Source organism: Eptesicus fuscus, chromosome 22, assembly GCF_027574615.1.
Source record: "Eptesicus fuscus isolate TK198812 chromosome 22, DD_ASM_mEF_20220401, whole genome shotgun sequence".
Classification (NCBI taxonomy): domain Eukaryota; kingdom Metazoa; phylum Chordata; class Mammalia; order Chiroptera; family Vespertilionidae; genus Eptesicus; species Eptesicus fuscus.
In genome coordinates this window covers 30,546,521-30,566,394 of record NC_072494.1, presented here as the reverse complement: position 1 = coordinate 30,566,394, position 19,874 = coordinate 30,546,521, and the positions used below count along the sequence as shown (strand labels likewise).

Below are 19,874 nucleotides of genomic sequence, written 5' to 3'. Positions count from 1 at the left end.
TTTGTCTACTTCCCATTCCAAATCTATCCTGTACAGTGCCTTTTCTACTTTCTCACTTTTCCACTCAAAAATTGATGGCTTCCTCCATTCCCATAAAACCAAATTCAAACCAGATGCTAACCTTCTCTTTTACTTCCCTACCACTCGATCCTCAACCATCTATGCTATTATTCCATCCCTTACCTTTCAACCCCTACTCCTCCTTTCATTTTTAACCTACAGAAATCCTCTCCAAAGATTTTTACCTCCTTTGGAATATCTCTACTGCACTTTTCAATTCTATTATCTACTGCCATTTATTGTCAATTGATTTTTTTAACTGTTTATCTCCTGGCTAGAAGTATAAGCTTTTTAAAAAATATTTTTTATGAGACTACAATTATGATAGTCCTGAACTCATATAACCAAACTAATGTACTCTTAACAGTTCCAGATGTTTATATAAGTAAAATAGTTAATAATCCTTGTTAGTAACCAGGCTTACAAATAAGCAATAGCACGTACAAAAGGTAGATTAACCTGTAGCTGCACTAATTATAAATGCTTATAAAAAATTTCACAGCCATTATTTCATGTTGGTGAGCCTTTGCACTGTTACCTTTTCAGTTTTCATTGACATTTTTGCCCACATTTGTTTTCCTCCACACATCACTGTCCTGTAACCTAGTCATTCTGCACACTAGCAACACTGCAATGTCCCTTTCGATGCCTAAAGTCCAGTCTCTTCTACATAACCCAGCCTAGCACAGGAGGGGAGGCCACATGCACAAAATAACCAAGTAGATATTTAAAAATTAATTTATTTTTCTACTTAACGTTTAATAAATGAGAAGAAACACAGTAGTCTGTCTCATAAAGAACACATTTATAATACATAACGAATCCATAAAGCCTCATGATGAGGTAGGAGGAACAGCTTTGGAAAACAATGTACAATCATAGAACACACACACAGTTAGGTAAAATGTTGCAGCACTAAAGACATCTTATGTGCTTCTGCATTTAATGAGATGACAGTAGCATTTCACTGCCACATCTGGCCCGCAGGACAGGCTGTGGCAGACCCAAAACAACACAACATGGAAGTTTCATAAGGAATCACGGAATACACAGATACACTTCATTGTGCTGTTTCAAGGCAGAACCCTAAGGTGGCAATTTGTGTCCTTTTACAAATAACCACATATTAATTTTATGTTACATTCCCTTCAGCATCCCTTTGCCAAAGACAATGGACCATAACATTTTTGGTTTAAAAGTTTAAGCTGAATGACATACAAAAAGCTCTTGTGCCAGTAAGAATGACTGCCCAATATTCCAGCGCCTGCTAGTAAAAACCAAAGAGCATTGCCACACAGTATTGGTAGAGCTACATCAAAATAGCGCTATTACAATTTCCATTTCAGATGGTCAAACACTGTACTTGACGGTTTCAATTTAAAAAACAAACAAACAAAAAAACCCTTTACCTTCCCAAACGTTTTAACACTGTTTTATGACTTAACTGAAACGCTATTAAAATAAATATATCTATAATGTAGAATTATCCTCCACACTTATGTATGTGAACTTCTTAAGACAGCAGGTAAATGACATATCATTAAAATGATATCTGCTTAGAAACAGTAAAAATCTTCAACTCAACACCAGTTAGCCTACTAAATACTTCACATTGGCTTTCATAGGCCTTCTCCCTCAACTTTCAAAAGTTCTAGATTCACTGAGGCTGTTAACAAGATACAAAATGTTAACGTAAGTCTCCTACCTATTGTGATTTTCCAAAGGTGGTCTGGGTGGAAATTTTTCCTACCTAAGTTACATACCTTAAGTTAGTCAAACATTGTTTTCTAAAATGTTAAAATACATACAACAAAGTTTTTTGACCTTTTTTCTTGTAGGCTCCAGTCCTTACTTTTACAATGCATATGCCCTTCAAAAAAGAACAAAAAAAAAAAACCTAACTAAACATTCATCTAAGCTACAAGGTGACAATGGAGAATTAAATCTCTCTCATCACTAAGGCTGCATTTGGCTTGGAAAAATTTCTGGATTGGTTTTAATTCAGGTACATGCAGCACCTCCTTCTCACTAAACCGAGACGACAGACGAGTTGCTAAACACATTCTAAATACACGGATCTCGCTCAAACAGAGAAGAGCCAGCAGGAGAGGTACACCTCCTAAAACTGACGCCCTGTTAGAAAACAGCATATTTAAATATTGGGCCCACCTCTCCGAATAACTCAGGGTATTCCCTTCATTTTCTTTCAAGAAGGAATAAGCTACTTTAGAAAAGACACCTAAATCCCACAATACTTAAATATAAAAGCATTTTTAAAAAGATGCTAATATAGCTAAAGATGGGTTAGAAAGTGCATTGTAAAGAAATAAATAATTCTCTGCCAAAACTCAAAAGGTGAGTCAATGCCCACTGAATTTGCTATTATGACAAAGTCCTTTGAAAAAAGAGAATCTTCCTATGGTGCCACTTTGCTACATACAAGCTCCTTAGAAATTATGAAAAGCGAAATAACTGAAACCTAGAGTTTGTAACCTTCAAAGTACTTGGAGGTGGGGAGAAGAGCCCTTGTCCCAAGCTTAGACATCATTTTAAAAAATCCTCATTCGGTTGATGTCTTACACATTATACAACCTTTAAAAAAGAGACCCAATAGAGCATTTGTAAAGAAAACCTCATTGCATGGACTATATTTTACCAGTTATCCTGCTGTATCATTACTGAAAGGTTTCTATAACAAACTGTTTTGAGATCTTAATGTTTTGTAGTTTAAAGTGTTAAATCAGGAACATACATGATACAGTACAATTTGAAGCTTTCTCTTTCTTTTATTCATCCATACAATGAGGGAATTCCCCAATTTCATGTTTAAAAAGAAATTGTAAAATTTAAAGTAACTACCAATTTAGGAATCTAATTCCACAATATCAGGTAAGAATATTAAAATGTCAAGATGTATTGAAAATTGGCAGGTTATGGTTTTGGCCCATTAGAGTAAATGTGAACTTACAAACTGTGTTCCTAAAATTACCTCATTCTCATTGGAAAAATCACTGTTCTTAAATACGCCCATTGCCAGCAACAGGCTTCTGCTAAAAAAACCCACACCATCTACCACAGAAGATCATCCCTTTAAAAAGTTAACTGTCAAAGGCCAGCATGTTCATCTTAAGAAACATTAAACGATGAATTATTTCAAAGCCCAAAAGGTAGCCATCTTAAAAGTAGTCATCTATAAAAGTCACTGAAGTAGTCAGGATACCTTGTTGCTAGAAAAATAGAACTATACATGATAACTGATATTAATATTCACCCTTTTGAGGACAAAAATCTAGTTTCTTCACAAACCATAATCCCTCTCTATCAAGAAAAATACCACTTAAATACCCTTAAATAACAATTGTGTATAGCAACAATAAAATAACGAAGAACAATTTCCTGTGTAGATATTGCGGCCTCTCCCAAAATAAGCCACTATTGGAAGATCTGAGCATTGTCAAGACAGGATAACTTACAGAATCTTAATGACTGATTTTGCTTTAACTCATATTGCTTTTTAAGAATTTAATATCCAAACTGCATTCAGATTTCTTTGTTCTCCCAAGTCAGTGGCTTTTGGCAAAAAAACAAGCATTGCTGGTGGTGTTTGAAAAGCTGCACTTGAATCCATTCATGATTGGTCACTATGAAATGACTTTAACTCCGGAAAGTCTTTTTTTTTTTTTTTTAAAGATTCTATTAGTAAGCTTGCATTTAACATGTAATTATTAGATTGAGTTTAATGTCCTTAAAAACATTTACTGAATATATGTGCTTCTGATGCCAATCTTTCAAAGCAAGTAATGCTGGTGAACACATCCATGTTTTAGACTAACTTTGGTAAGAAAAAACACGTTCAAATTCTCAGGATTTAGAATGTAGTCTCAATATCAATTTACAATAATCTAAATATTTAATTTGGTAAACTTTCTTCCCTGCTCTTACTCCCCATATGCCCTATTTTGTGTAAACTATAGTTCAATTTGTTAATTATATCTCAGTTTATTAGAGCAATACTCAGCAATATAGAACACAGGATAATAACTAACCTTTAGTATGATAAATACCCCAAGTGAAGAAAAAAACACTTTTCCTAATAATATCCATCAGTCACTCTTAAAATATGCTGCCACTATGCTATATAATGATCTTAAAGAGCAAGTAAATATTAAAGTATCAAAGGAAACAAAGTTGTTGGTGATATTTTAAGTTCTAGCAATTATAATTTTAATAAACAAAATATAACACTGGGGGAAAAGAAAAGCAGAGAAATTCCAGTAACAATTTTAATTTATTTATCCCCCTAATTAATTTTCACCATGGCAAAACTGGAAATCAAATGTCATTATGTTATATAAGGTTTATACTTACTTTAAACAAAATGTAACATAGTGTTAAAACTGGCTTTTCAAAATTGTTACAGCATAGCTGTACTCTGCACTGAGAATCACAAATTGTAATACAGAAGTCTGTTAAACAGTCCCATTATGTTCTTACAAAAATAGAATTAAACTGTGTGACCAGACAAAGACTTCAATTACACTACTTGGCAAACTTAGAATTTCAGTGGAGTCTTTTCCCTCTTGCAGTTTAAAGCAAAAGTCAAATATCACATCTTTTTCAAGACTCACAAAGATGATTCAGGTTGTTTGTTTGGCATCTTTTTAATGTCTATCACAACAGCAGGCATGTTTTCAGCTTGAGTCCTGGGTTTCTCTAGATTTTCACTAAGTTCTAAACAAGAAATGCTAACTGTTGGGGCCTTTTCTGTATCCTTTTCAGAATAGGCTTGTGGCCGAGTCCCACAACATTGCTTCAAAGCACACTGAGTTCTGCAGGCAAGTTCACATGGGACTACACTTGATTTAGAGCCTACACTAGCAAATTCGGGCTGAATGGTAGTTGCGTGAATTCCGTGATTATGAAAAACATCTTTAATGGATTTAGCCACCTGCATGTATGATGTTGGATCTTCACATTTTATGTGAGCAGTGGCAATGATTCTGCTTCCAGCAAGTTGCCAAACATGTAATTCATGAACTTCATCAACTCCTTCAACTTTTCGAAGTTCTTTTATCAAATTTTTGATATCAATTTGTTTAGGAACAGTTTGTAGAAGAATAAGAGCAGATTCCTTAAGTAATGGATAAGTTGTGTAAAGAAGTATACAAACCATTACAATACAAAGAGTTGGATCTAAATACAGCACCCAGCAAGGACCAGCCTCAAAAACTGTTCCTTGAGTAGTATTGATTATTTCTACAAGCGCTTTGCAGGGGTCAGCGGTACACGGGTTATCACAGAACTTCCCTTCAGGACACCTTTGCCAATAAAAGTAAAAGACCAAGGCATTCACTACTACAATCACCGAACCCAAAGCATCTCCAAAGACATGCAGAAAAACTCCACGCATGTTAAGTTGTCCAGCCTTTTGAGCATCATCAGCTTCATCTTCCAAATCCATATTGTCAGCTTCTCTGATAACATTCCCATTCACTTGCACATCTGTCGCATTAGTTCTGGACTTTTGTGGATCTGCAAAGAAATACAAACTTTGAATCCAATACTTAAAGTGTTTATATAAACATCCTTGTCTAATTCCATTCAAGTAAGGAGGTGAAATTTTTTTCATAAAACATAATTTTAAAATGTGCTTGGGGCAATTTAATATAAACTGACATACTGGGACCATGCTAGGACATAATGGCCAGAGCTAAATAAAGTCATTAAGAGGATAGTTTCCCCATTCTCCTAACCACCCTACCTCCCCCCACTCATTTAAAAAAAAAAGTTCAACTTTTGTGGAGATGGGGTCCTGTGAACATTCTGCTAATATTTTTGGCATATAACAAAATTGAATGCTAACACCCCACATCAAATGCAACTATGGATAAGTCTAATACAAAGGCTTGATTTGACACAGAACTTTTTGTCTTTAAGGTGTTAAGGTTCACTTTTAAACGTTTATTATGAATATAAATGATAGTTTCTTGGTACAGAGGATTTAGAAACTGACAAATCAACAATAAAATGTAATCAAGGATCAGAGTAACCTCAGTAAAAATTGCAGCTAATTGATCACTATGTACCCTACTCTTTTTTAGACTATTTTTAAAGTGTACACCATGATGACTTATTTCTATACATTATGAAAGAACCCCCCCATTTATTTAATTAACACATCCATCACTTCATATATTTATCTTTGTTTTTTTGTTTGTTTGTTTTGGTAAGAACACTTAAGTTCTACTCTCAGCAAATTTCAATTACAGAATACGTGTTATCAACCATAGCCACCATGTGTTACACAGCTCCTCAGACCTTATTATCTTACAGCTGGAAGTCTGAACCTTTTTACCAACCTCTCCCTATCTCCCTCTGTAACTCTTAAATCAAACATACCGATCTGTTAAAACACACACACACACACACACACACACACACACACACACACCAGAGCAGCTTAATTTTCTTTGGAATAAAAACCCTGCAGAATAGGAGTGAAAGGAAAATTCAATTATCTACTAAACTTTTTCAATATACAATCTGAATTTCATTAACCTAATATCCTGCATCTTCAAAACAAGGAAAACTGTCTATGTAGTATCATGCAACCAGGTAAATAAATACAAGTGAGAAAAAAAAATGGAAGGAAATACAAGCTGTTGTTTTTGAGCTTGGGTAGTAGGGCATTCATTGGTTGATTCCTTTCAACATTTACTTTCCAACTTCCTTTCAAGAGCACTTAGGTTTAGAATGAACAGCATCCATTAAAAATAAAAGATGAAAAATTACCATCACCTTTAGTGTAACTGAAAAGTCCTAACTTTAAACATGCCTAAACAGGTCCCAAGTCTCGGATGCTCAGAATTCGGGTTTAGATGTTACACAACTAACTGAACCATACCTTGCTGTTCATACAAGAAACCTGAGTTCTGGAAAGTCAATGGCAAAGCAGCCCTGAATACAATATTCAGAAACTTGTTCCAAGGGCCTAAGAACCACCTGGATTTCAAACAGCCCACGGACTAAGAACGAATGGCTGATTCCCTCCGTTTCCCAAGAGGGTCAAGAAACTGAATTATAGGAAGCATCTTTGCTCCTTTAAAAACCCAGATTAGACAGGCTCTTGAAAAGATAGCCTGTGAGGACAGCCAAGTGCGGTAAGCGCACGGCAGAGGGCTGTCGCCCACCTACACCCCCCACCCCAGACGCCCCCCGCCCCCGGGGGGCTGCTAACACCTGCGCAGAAAGGGGTCCTGTTTGCACGCCTTCCCCGGCGGGGGCGGGACCCGGAGGGAGCGGGAAGGCGGCGGCTCGGCGCAGCGCAGACCGACTCCGGCACCAGGGGGCGTGCGGGGCGTGCGGGCCGTCCCGCCCCGGGGCCAAGGCTCAGGTCTCGGCTCCCCAAACCCAACCACCTGAGGCGGCGACTCTCTCCTCACCTGTCCCGCCCAGTTTGAGCCCGTTGGAGTTGCTGCTCCCGGCCACCAAGGTGTTGGTCTCCTCCTGGTCGGGTCTCTGGTCGCCCGGGCTCGTGTGGTCGCTGTCCCCGGCCACCAAGGGGCGGCTGCTCTTGCCGCGCACCCCCTTGGCGTGGCCGTGACCCCCGTGCGAGTGGCCGTGGCCCGAGTTGTTGCCGAAGCCGCTGTGATGGTGGAAGAGGCACAGCCCCAGCACGTTGACCACCAGCCCTGCCACGCCGACCGCGAGGACCACCAGCGGCTGCTGCATCTCGTGCGGCTCGATGAAGCGCTCGATGGCCTCCAGCAGGATGGCGAAGCAGAGGCCGGTCAGGAAGATGGCGTTCACCAGAGCCCCCATCACCTCGGCCCGGATCCAGCCAAACGTGTTCTTCTGGGTGGCGTGGGTCCGCTGGGCGAAGCGCTCGGCCACCAGCGCCACCACGAGCGCCAGCACGTCCGACAGCATGTGGAAGGAGTCGGAGAGCATCGCCAGCGACGCCGTCACCCGGCTCACCACCATCTCCAGCACCATGAACAGGAAGGTCAGCAGCAGCATGCACAGAAGCCGGCCCCGGTTCCGACTCCAGCACCCCATGGCTGCGGCTCGGGGGCCCGCCGAGCGCGGCCCGGACACTTGGGGGAGGCGGTGGCTGGGAGGCGCCGGGGGTCGGTCTAGGACCTGGTGACGGAAGGAGGACGGCGCGGGACTCTCTCGGTCCGAGCCGGGCCGCTAGGGCCACCGCTCAGGAGCCTCCGGGATCGGAAAGGGGGTTCAGCCGCCGAGCCCCCGCGCCTGTGGGCGTCCCCGGCGGGCCGGCAGCTTGCAGCTCCGCAGGCGTCGGTCCTTGGAGCCGAGGCGGAGGCCCGGCTCAGCCCCAGCAGCCCCACACCTGCAGTGGAGCGGCGGCGTGGAGGAGCTGGGGTTCCCGGAGCCCGGGGACCGTGAGCCCGACCCGAAGCAAGAGCTGGTGGGAGGCGGGGGCGGGCGATAGGCAGGTCCGCGCTGCGAAGGCTCCTAGCATCTGAAGGCTTTCCGCGCAGGTCTCTCCTCCGCCGGTCGCCTCCGCTGTGGCTCGGATCGAGAAGCCGACGCCGGGGAGGCTAAAAAGGCGGCGGCCACAGCAGCTGCACTCGGCCCGGTGTCGGGCGCCTGCTTCTCCCCCCAGGCTTTGCAGACGGTTTACAAAAAAACTTTGCTTTGCACTCGGAACCCCCGTTTTCACACGGACCGGAGTATGACAAGGATCCGACGCCCCGCCCACAAGGCCCGGCACGCGTCCCCATTGGCCAGGACCCCCTCACGACAGCCGCCGCGTCCCGCCCACCCGCGCTCACTATTGGATGGAGTCTCGGCGGGGCAGGAGGGGGCGGGGCCGCGGCCCCGACAGATGGGGCGGGGCCTTTCCCTCCGGGAGCCGGGCGTGGGCTGGGGGGCCGCGGCCGGGTGCAGCAGCGAGCGTCGTGGGGGAGGGTAGGGGGCGAGGGCCGCGTGCAGCAGCGGGAGGAGGAGGAGGGGCGGGCTGGGCTCCCGGCATTGGGCGAGACCCCCTGCTCTTAGCCTGCGGGTCCTCGCAGCCCACCGCCCAGCGCACACCTGCGGGGTCCCGGCAGCAAACAGACTTTGATCCTGGGAGCCGAGTCCACGTGGGGCGGGCCCCGCGGTGGCGGAGTGACAGAAGGCAGCCTGGGAGGGTCCGGGGAGGGTTAGCCCCCCGGGTGGGGGCGCCTTCCCGTCAGAAGAACCTCGATTAGGCAACAGACTCATAAACACGTAACTTGGGACCACCCTCCCCAGCACCGAGCTGAGGAGTTAGTACTTCGGGGCGGTCCTGCGACGGACCGAGTCTTTGTAAACGTTCCAGTCTAAAGCAGATCACCCCTCTCACCACCATCCCTGGGAGACCTTATGTAAAATTAGACATTTCTGTCATGATTATCTAAGGACAATTTAGGGTCGGGACTTCAAAGCGGGAGAAACCTGGGTTCTGGTCCTTTCCCACCAGCCAGCTACGTGAATTTGGGCAAGTCAGCTAATCTCTCTAGACTGGCTTCTTCATCTGTCAAGTCAAGGATTGGACAAGAGGGAGTCCCAAGGTTCCTTCTGACTCTAAAATTCTAAGGCTCTATGATTTAACAAACATTTTATTTATAGACGACAAACTGCAGAACCCTGTGTTGGTTGCTATGGGGAAGGGGAGGAGCAGTAACAATACAGAAGAATGAGCTTCTGTCCAGGTGAAGGTAAAATATAAACAAAAGAACTTTTAATTTGCCATTAAATACTCTTTTTTTAAAAAAATTGTATTTTTTAATTTTATTGTTGAAAATATTACAGATTCCCCTCCCCCCCTTCATTCCCATTGACCCCCTCCACCCCACACCTGCCCCCAGGCCTTCACCACACTATTGTCTGTGTCCATGGGCAAAGCCTATTAGTATATGTATATAAATTCCCTAGTTAATCTCTCCCCCTTACCTGCCCCCCCAAGCCCCTCTGAGATGCCTCAATCTGTTCCATGCGTCTATGTCTCTGAATTATTTTGTTTATCAGTTTATTTTGTTCATTAGATTCCATGTATGAGTGAGATCATGTGATACTTTTCTTTCTCTGACTTAGCATAATACTCTCCAAGTCCTTCCATGCTGCCTCAAAAGGCAAGAGGGCCTTCTTTTTTATAGCTGCGTAGTATTCCATGATATAAATGTACCACAGCTTTTTATCCATTCATCTACTGATGGACACTTAGGCTGTGTCCAGATCTTCACTATTGTAAATTGTGCTGTTATGAACATAGGGGTGCATATATTCCTTCTGATTGGTGTTTAGGGTTTCTTAGGGTATATTCCTAGAAGTGGGATCACTTGGTCAAATGGCAATTCCATATTTAATTTTTTGAGGGAACTCCATACTGTTGTCCATAATGGCTGTACCAGTCTGCATTCCCACCAGCAGAGCACTAGGGTTCCCTTTTCTCCACATCCTCGCCAACATTTGTCATTTGTTTTTTTTTTTTTTTTTTTTAATATATTTTATTGATTTTTCACAGAGAGGAAGGGAGAAGGATAGAGAGCTAGAAACATCGATGAGAGAGAGACATCGACCAGCTGCCTCCTGCAAACCCCCCACCGGGGGATGTGCCCGCAACCAATGTACATGCCCTTGACCGGAATCGAACCTGGGACCTTCCAGTCCACAGACCGACGCTCTATCCACTGAGCCAAACCGGTTTCGGCTGTCATTTGTTGATTTGTTGATGATAGCCATTCTGACAGGTGTGAGGTGATACCTCATTGTCTTTTTAATTTGCCTCTCTCTGATGATTGGTGACTTTGAGCATTTTTTTTTTTATGTCTCTTGGCCATCTTTGGAGAAGTGTCTATTTTGATCTTTTACCCATTTTTCAATTGGATTGTCTTCCTTTTGTTAACTTGTATGAGTACCTTATATATTTTGGATATTAATCCTTTATCAGATGTCTTATTGGCAATATGTTCTCCCATACAATGGGCTCCCTTTTCATTTTGTTGATGGTTTCTTTTGCTGTGCAGAAGCTTTTTATCTTGATGTAGTCCCATGTTTATTTTCCCCTGCACTAGAATGTGTATCGGCAAACATATTGCTGTGAGACATGTCGAGACTAGATTTAAAAATGAATTTGGCAACAAAGCAGTATACAAAATTAACACCCAGTAATCAATGGCATTTTTATACACCAATAAAGAACTCTCACAAAGAGAAACTAAAAAAACAATCCCATTTACCATTGCAATAAAAAAGTTAAGATACATAGAAATAAACTTAACCAAGGAGGTAAAAGAATTATACTCAGAAAACTATAGGACATTAAAAAAGAGAGATAGAGGAAGATATAAGCAAGTGGAAGATTACACAATGTTCATGGATTGGTAGAATCAACATTATTAAAATGTCCACACTACCCAAAGTAATCTATGGATACAATGCAATCCCTATTAAAATACCAACAGCATATTTCACAGACCTAGAACAAACACTCCAAAAATGTATATGGAACCAAAAGAGACCCTGAATAGCAGCCGTAATCTTGAGAAGAACAAAGTTGGAGGGGTCACAGTACTAGATATCAAGTTATACTACAGGGTGTGGGGGGGCAATGATAAGATATGTACACATATAATACCTTAATAAAAAATGAAAAAAAAAGTTATACTACAAAGCCACTATAATCAAAACAGCCTGGTACAGGCACAAGAACAGGCATATAGATCAATGAAGCAGAACAAAGACCCCAGAAATTGACCCAAGCCATTATGCTCAATTAATATTTGACAAACAAGGCAAGAGCATACAATGGAGTCAAGACAGTCTCTTCAATAAATGCTGTTGGGAAAATTGGACAGGTACATGCAAAAAAAAAAAAAGAAAGAAAAAGAAACTAGACCAACTTACACCATACACAAGAATAAACTCAAAATAAAATATTCTTAATAAATTATGCCAACACTAGTTTAGATTTGATATATATGTGCCATGCTCTGAATGGAGATTGATTCATCTGGAAATGAAGGCTTCCTGATCCTCAGTCGAGGGAGGAGTGGCTGGAATCAAAATATCCTGAGCTGGACCTGAGTAAGGGCCCCAACTGCTCTGAATTTCACAAGACAAATGCAGTGCTGTGCCCCAGGATCGGTATAAAAGCTTGTTTGAAACTATGTTATTTTGCACTTTTTTATATTTCTATAATTTTTTTCACCTGTATGTGGATTCCCACCTTCTATCTCTGTCCTGCCAGAAGAGAAAAGAATGGAGAGTTTCCAAGACATTATAAAGGAAGGGTAGACAGGATTTGATGATTAATTGGGTAATGGGAGGGTGAATGCTGAGGAGGAGAATTTAACGAAGTTCCAATGTTTTTAACCTGACTGCCTTGAATAGGTGAGGAAGTTGGGGAAGGTGGGGCTGATTTTAAGGAGAACTAGCCCTTGCTGGGCCTGTTTTTAATGTGCTGAATTTGAAGTGAAGCCTGGATGGTGGAAGTGCTAAGGAGTGGGGAGATGGGTTTGGGGACTTCCATAATGTCTTCTCCTTTGGTGTGGACAATTGATGTTTATCTGAACATACTAGTACATGCAAACATAGCTTCAAACATTTCAACCAGTCCTCCTAGACATTGATGTTTCTCTCCTTCTCTCCAAAATAAAAACAAATACAGACAAAAACAAACAAACAAAAAAAAACAGGCTCTTAGGTTCAATTCAACTCAACAGTCACTGATGAGAACCTACTCTTTTAAATTATTCTTATTTATTTATTCTTCACCCAAGGATATGTTTTTATTGATTTGAGAGAGAGAGAGAGAGAGAGAGAGAGAGAGAGAGAGAGAGAGAGAGAGAGAGAGAGAGAGAGAGAGAGAGAGAGAGAGAAACATTGATGTGAGAAACATCAATCTGTTTCCTCCTATACACCCGCCCCCCCTCACCCCACTAGAAATCAAACCCAAAACCTAGGTATGTGCCCTGACCGGGAATTGAACCCACAGCCTTTTGGTGTATGGGACAATGCTCCAACTAAAGTCACCAGGACAGAGCTTTGAGAAACTGCTTTATGCAGGCTTCCCCCCCTCCCCCCCCACCTCTTGGAAGCCATTTCCCAGACAATGTGCTGTATTCTCTCATAACCAGGGGGAGGGGGAGGGGGAGGAAGTACATTTTCCAGGTTACAAAAAAGTTATAACCATATATTTCATAGAGAGTAATATCATTTGCATAGTAACAAAACATTTCAGTCGAGTAAACTCCACCCCCCACCCCCACCCCAGCATTGGGTAGAAAGAATACTTTGTTAGCTTGATTCAGATTTGTCCTTTTTCAGCTGGTTGTGCTAGCACAGCGTTGACACAGCCAGGAGTGGGTTAAAATGGAGGGAAAACAGGGTTATTCGCCAGCACCCCTGGAGGTTGTAGCCCCAGTTTGAGTAAAATAGCTTGGCTTTTTCTTCCTAATTCTTGAGAATTCTCCTGATAATTTGCTCAAAACCGACTAAACTCAGCATTCTTTAAAGATGAGAGAATAATGCTTCTTTTGGAGAGAGACTGCCAAGTTGAGAGAAAGTCAAATGTTTAACACAAACTGCAATCTCAGGGCCCTCTAAGCAGGACCTCTCCCAGCTCTAGGCCAAGCTCTTGCAACCTGGAGCTTCCAGGCTCAAGGAGCTGGCCTGAAGATGATCACCAAAATGTTGGTTTACGAGAATTCCTTTTGTTGTGGTTAATCCTTACCTGAGGATATTGTTCCCATTGATTTTTAGAAAGAGTGGGAGGGAAGGAGAGGGAGGGAGGAGAAAGGGAGGGAGGGAGAAACATTAATGTGAGAGAGACACACAGATTGGCTGCCTCCTGCACCTGCCCCCTGGCCAGGCCGGGATTGAACCTGCAACCCAGGTGCATGCCCTTGACTGGGAATCAAACCCAAGACATTTCAGTGAGCAGGTGGCGCTCTAACCACTGAGCTACAGTGGCCAGGGCTAAGAGGATTCTTGTAAAAAGCTGAACACAGACACACCCCTGAATCTTGGTTATCAAAAATTGCAAGTGTATGAAGCTGTGCCATGGAAAGACAGGAAGAAAACCATGTGAAAACCAGATTGCATTTGACTGTAATTGACAGTATATCACTTCTACTGTTCAATCTTAAAGCAACAATGATGGGGGAATCAGACCTGTTTTTGTTTTGGAACGTCCTTGAGTAATTATTACAAATATAAACTAAAATCTCTAGCAACAACACGAGGGCCAAGGTTTGAATTTTTAGCTGCTTCCTGAGGGAGCAGGCAGTAGAACAAAGAACAAGTAAGTAAAAAATGCAGTAATAAAAGCCAGAAACATCACAAAAGGGCCCAGCAGTATAAGAGAATCATAAAAAAGGGTCAGAGCAGGAAACCCTATGAGGAAGCAAAGGGCAAACAGGAACAGCGCAGGCAGAAGAATGTACACTGAGAGGCCCAGGACAATCACTGGGCTTTTTGTTTTTTGTTGGTTAAGCTAAAGAATGGCCCGTGAGAGTGAATTGCAAAGGAAAACTCATTTTTCTCACTGAAAACTGTAAGTTCTCCAAGTCATCTAAAAGGGAAGGCACTGACGCCGATACAGAAAGGCTCATTAACAGTGTTTGTGAATTTCTTTGCAATACCAGAACTTGTTGAAGGCTCAGCTAAGTCTGTTGTAAGGTTTAGGCTGAATGCCCATACGGTAGCCCTTCTACTCTAGGGGCTGGAGATTGTAATTAATGAGCAAAGGATAGAAGTTGTAAAAAATGAAATTTAATTTTAAAGCACATATCTATGACTCAGTCCATTATAATAATAAAAGCATAGTATGCTAATTAGACCAGACATCCATCTGGACAACCTTCCAGACCAAGCCCGGGCTTCGAGGGAAGGTCCGGGGTGCCAGAGGGAAGCCGGTGCCAGCAGCCGGGGGAAGGAAGGCCTACTCTTGCACAAATTTCCTGCATCGGGCCTCTAGTATATGTATATAAAGATGATGCTGACCAGGAGAGCATTTTGGAAATATCACCTAATGAACTGTAGACAGGGAACTGGTCCTTAAATGTTACTGTGTGACTTTGAACAAATTATTAAATCTCTGTGGGCCTCACTTTTCACATCTTTGCAGTGAGGGGTCTAAGAGATGGTGTCCTAGCTGGAGTGAAGGTGTGAGTAAAGGGAAGGATGCTGCGTGGGTGATACTCTCAGACGGGCCTGTCAAGCTACCTGGACTTGGGGTCAACCTAAATCCAGGGCTGAGTTTTCAGCTGGCAGATTCAGAAAGTGCATTTTTGTCATTTCACCTGGCAGGGACTGATTCACGTGGACTCAAAATGGACGAATTTGCCGACCAGGTCCCCATCTGGTTCACTTTCTCTGTCTATAGGGGCGAGCTCATTGCATAGAGCCTGCCTCCCTCTTGGTGGGCAGGGCCTCCCAGAAGCAAGGCTGCAGGGAGAGGAGAGAACGAGACAGACCCAAGGAGCTGGATCTTCTGTGGAGGGGAGCATTCTCTCTCTCTCTCTCTCTCTCTCTCTCTCTCTCTCTCTCTCTCTCTCTCTCTCTCTCTCTCTCTCTCTCCTAGACTGTAAAAGTCTCCTGTCTGTCTCCACACATACACTCTGCCCTCCTGCCCCTGAGTTATATTCCATTTTGCTGCCAGAGTGATCTTTCCAAAACCCAGATCTGATCATTGCAAAATACACATCCTCCACCACCACCACCACCATCACCATCACAGCTGCGATCCTTCAGTGGCCTCCCCGCGCTCCAAGAAGAAGAACCAAACTCAAGTGCACACAGCTACGCATGGTCCGCAGCCTCATCCCATCACTCGACCCAACAGGACTGGCCTTTCTGACCACCATGCGCCCCCATGCTCCCTCCCGCCAAAAGGCCTGCGCATGCACGGTTCCCTCTGCCTGGGACACTCTTCTCTCCCCTCTGCCCCACCTTAGTTCCTGTTCATTCTTCAGCTCTCAGCTCAAGGGCCACTTCCCCAAGGAAGTCTCCTCTAACCACTCGAATCAAGTTAATCTGCTCTAGTACAGGTTTTCTGGGCTCCTTGCTCCTATCTTTTTTATTTTAAATATATTTTATTGTTTTTTTTTTTTTTTTTTTTTTACAGAGAGGAAGGGAGAGGGATAGAGAGTAGAAACATCGATGAGAGAGAAACATCCATCAGCTGCCTCCTGCACACCCCCTACTGGGGATGTGCCCGCAACCAAGGTACATGCCCTTGACCGGAATCGAACCTGGGACCCTTCAGTCTGCAGGCCGACGCTCTAACCACTGAGCCAAACCGGTCAGGGCTCCTATCTTTTATGGCACAGAGCAATGATGCAATTTACAATTACCCATGTGTGTATTTGAGTAGATTATAAGCTCCGTGTGGGCAAGGGATAGTGTGTGCTTTTGCTCACCACTGTTATCTTTGGCCAGCCTGGATCAGTCAGTACGTGTTGAATAAATGAATGTTCATTACCTTCCTCAAGGTTAGTGATTCATGCATTCATTCAACAGATCCTTAATGAGCACCCATGGCTCCCTATCTATACTGGGACACGAGAATCCTCTGGTTCTCATGAGGACCCCTCTAGACAGAGGAGAAAACATGTGACACCTTCTAATTAATTAGCTCACCTTTTCTTTACTTCAAGCAGGCTCCCAGCCTTTCACTGTGATATTATCTCACACAAGATGCAATTGGATGAAACTGGGATCCACCCTTGAAATCTGCCATGGTACCATTCTAGGTCCTCATACAGTTTTTGAAGTCCTCCCACATCCCCTTATTTGAGGTACATGAGGATCCAATGAAGTTTGCAAGGTGGATTCTACACGTTATGGACTGAGACCCCAAGAAATGAAGAAATTTACTCAAGGTCCCATAGCTTGTGAGGACCTGGTCACACCAGCAACATGTGTATTTTTAACTTCATACCCAAATTTGGGGGGAACAAACCCAGTTTGAGGCTCAAGACCTCACATGCACTAACTACTATGGATTCTATTGTTCATCTCAGTTGTAAAAGTTCCTGGTTCTATGATTTTCTTATTAATATGTAATTACTATAAGGACTAAGGGGAGGTGGCCTACTTGTGAGTGACACCTCTTTAACAGGTCAATCCAACATCTGATTCTCTAGTGGTGTGTTCCAAAATTGGGTTCTGTTCACACAGAACTCTGTAGAATGAATTAGCTAATTTTTCTGCATACCGCTTTTATTCATTTCTTTCCATTTCTTTAACAACCGGGATGCCTTCCAAAGGACTAACATTAGTGGAAACACTGCCCCCTCCCTGGGCTGGCTTGTTGAAATGCAGATTCTGATTCAATAAAGTCTGCAGTGAAGCCGAGATTCTGCGTTTCCAACAGGATCCTGGGAAATGCCAGTGTTGATGGCCCCCAGGCCACACTTTGAGGACCAAGGTATTAGAAGCTTATTATTTTTTTAAAAACCCTGGAAGGATATTACATGGGGTTAAGATATCCCCATCAAAAAAAGCATCCTAAAATATTTTCATTTTACTTTTTATTCTATATTATTCTGTCATCTTTGAATTTTATTTTGTAATGAAACAGTATCACTTCTTGGGGTCAACCTAAATTAAAATTTTAAAATGAAATCAAATATCTTAACCTTGTAGGAAAGCACTTCTTAAAGTTAATCAAGGAGTAAATAAGCATCTCCGTTTTCGCTTTCACTGTGTCAGATAAAAATAATTACTCGGCAGCTTTTAGAAACACTTGATTACTCTGACTAGCATTAATGGCTTCTGAAGTCTGAATAATAGGTTGGGCTGAGGACTCAGAGTATGACTGAGGGTCTCTTGCATTCAAACCTTTCATTGTCCGACAGGAAATGCCTTTCCCATCAGGCATTACTGATCAAATCCTCACAAAAAAGCCTGAAAGCCTAAAAATGAATAAGGGATGTTTAATATTCAGGTCACACCAGGAGCAGCCATGGTCACCAAGAAGAGTCGGTGGGAGGTGAGAATGGAGCTGCTTCCCTCTGCCTGTCTGCTAACGAGAGAGGAAGAGAGCGAAGATCTAGCTTCATGGCGGCCACATCTACAGGCCACTCCCATGAGTCCTTGTTATTGACTTGATTTATGCTTTAATTGGCTTCTAGGCCTAGTCCATCATAGGTCAGAGTTGACCATCTCTTAATCTCAAGAGGGACATCGTTCAGTGTCATTGTGCCATTGTCTTAAAAGTGACCACAATCAGAACTATGGGGATTGCATTTCCAGGCGCCGTTCAGGTTCTTTCAAATTTGAGAGCAATGCTTTAATGGAAAAAAAAACAGTGTATGCTAACCTGGGGCAAATGGAGATTGTCTTTTCTCTTGACTGCCTCCTGGTGTGGGACTTAGGAAGATGGAAGCTGAGTCTAATGGAAAAAACAAGAGTCTGGCTCCATATGTCAGGATGAAAAGGAGAATGAGCTCTTAAGCCTTCCTCTGTTTCTGTGGCCAGACCTTCAGTCTAGGCCTACATCTCTCTCAGAGCAATTACGTGAGCACTTCCAAGAGGTCTCCCATTCCCGCCCTCTTCCACTCTATTTAACACAGTGCTTTCTGATCAATATTCTTATACATCAATGCTCACATGACACTCTTGTTCAAAATCCTCAGTGGCTGCCGATTACCCACAGGGTAAGGCACATTTTTCATAGGTATCTAAGGCATCCTGCATGTGACCTTAACTTGTTTGTCCAAACATTTCTTACTCTTCCTCAACACAAGCTCTCCACCCAAGCCAATTATCCCAAGTAATGGCTCCACGTTACCTAAAGGCTCTGTGCCTCCATTTCCTCAATATGGACCAAACTGACATCTTACTGGGTTGTTGTAAATTAGATGAGTAATACATATAAGATGCTTAGGACAATGCCTGGCACATGAGAAGGGCTTGTAATGGGTTGAATGGTGCCTGCCACCCCCAAATATGCCCATGTCCTAATTCCCGGAAACTATGAATGCTATTTAGTAAAAGGGTCCTGGGTGACACGGTGACCTTGGGCGGCAGGTCGTGCCCACAGGGCATACCCTCCTGGAGTCCGGCCTCCGTTCCGCCTGATCCATGGGCTTCCTCTTCACTGTGCCTCGCAGGCTGAGAGGGAGCTCAAAGTAACCCAAATTCTCAAAGAACACTTCCCTTGAGCTACCACTATCAAAGTCACTGACATTTCAGGAGGCTCTGCGGCGACGTAAGAAATCCAGATCGAATCAGAAGAATGCCAGGAGAAGAGGACTGTCCTAGCAGTACCAGACAGTAAATCAGTCACTAACAGAAGAAATCAAAGGAATGCATGGATTGCAGATTTTTACCTCTGTTCCCAAACACTGACCTCACCCCAGCTGCCTAGACGCTGCTTGCCTAAAACCTTGGATGAACTTGACCATTCTTTCCTAAGCATTTGCCAAAAACTGTATCTAATTAGTCCATAGACACTTCCATATTATAATTATAGGATGTGTTATCTATTTAGATGTTAATAAAAAGCAGCAGACAACTGAAAAAAGAAAGAAAGGAAAAGGGTCCTTTGCAGACACAATTATGGACCTGGAAATGAAAAGATCATGGATTATCCAGTGGGCCCTAAATCCAATGACAAGTGTAGTAATAAGAGACACACAATGGTGACCAGACAGACAGAAGAAAAGCCCATGTAAAAATGGAGGCAGGGATTGTCCAGGAATGCCAACAGCCACCAGAAGCTGAAGGCGGCACGGAAAGGAATGTCCCCTAGCCTCTGGAGGGAGCACAGCCCTGCCAACACCTCGATTTTAGACTTCTGCCTCCAGAAGTGGGAGAAA

The 19,874-nt window shown here is 43.1% G+C and overlaps 1 protein-coding gene across 1 annotated transcript; it reads right to left on the bottom strand.

Moving 5' to 3' along the window:
* Positions 1-784: 784 nt before the first annotated feature.
* SLC30A1 (solute carrier family 30 member 1) lies at positions 785-8,722 on the bottom strand. Its single transcript, XM_008145995.3, has 2 exons — positions 7,503-8,722; positions 785-5,592 (listed from the first exon to the last, which is right to left on the bottom strand). The coding sequence occupies exons 1-2, from the start codon at positions 8,116-8,118 to the stop codon at positions 4,685-4,687; spliced, it is 1,524 nt and encodes a 507-aa protein (XP_008144217.2). The 5' UTR covers positions 8,119-8,722; the 3' UTR covers positions 785-4,684.
* Positions 8,723-19,874: the final 11,152 nt, after the last annotated feature.

What these genes read in the sequence shown, in the direction of transcription:
- SLC30A1 (XM_008145995.3), bottom strand. Translation starts at nt 8,118, where the DNA reads ATGGGGTGCTGGAGTCGGAACCGGGGCCGGCTTCTGTGCATGCTGCTG. An exon ending in GCTCAAACTGGGCGGGACAG is followed by an intron (nt 5,593 to 7,502) that starts GTGAGGAGAGAG and finishes ATTTCTTTGCAG; the next exon opens with ATCCACAAAAGTCCAGAACT.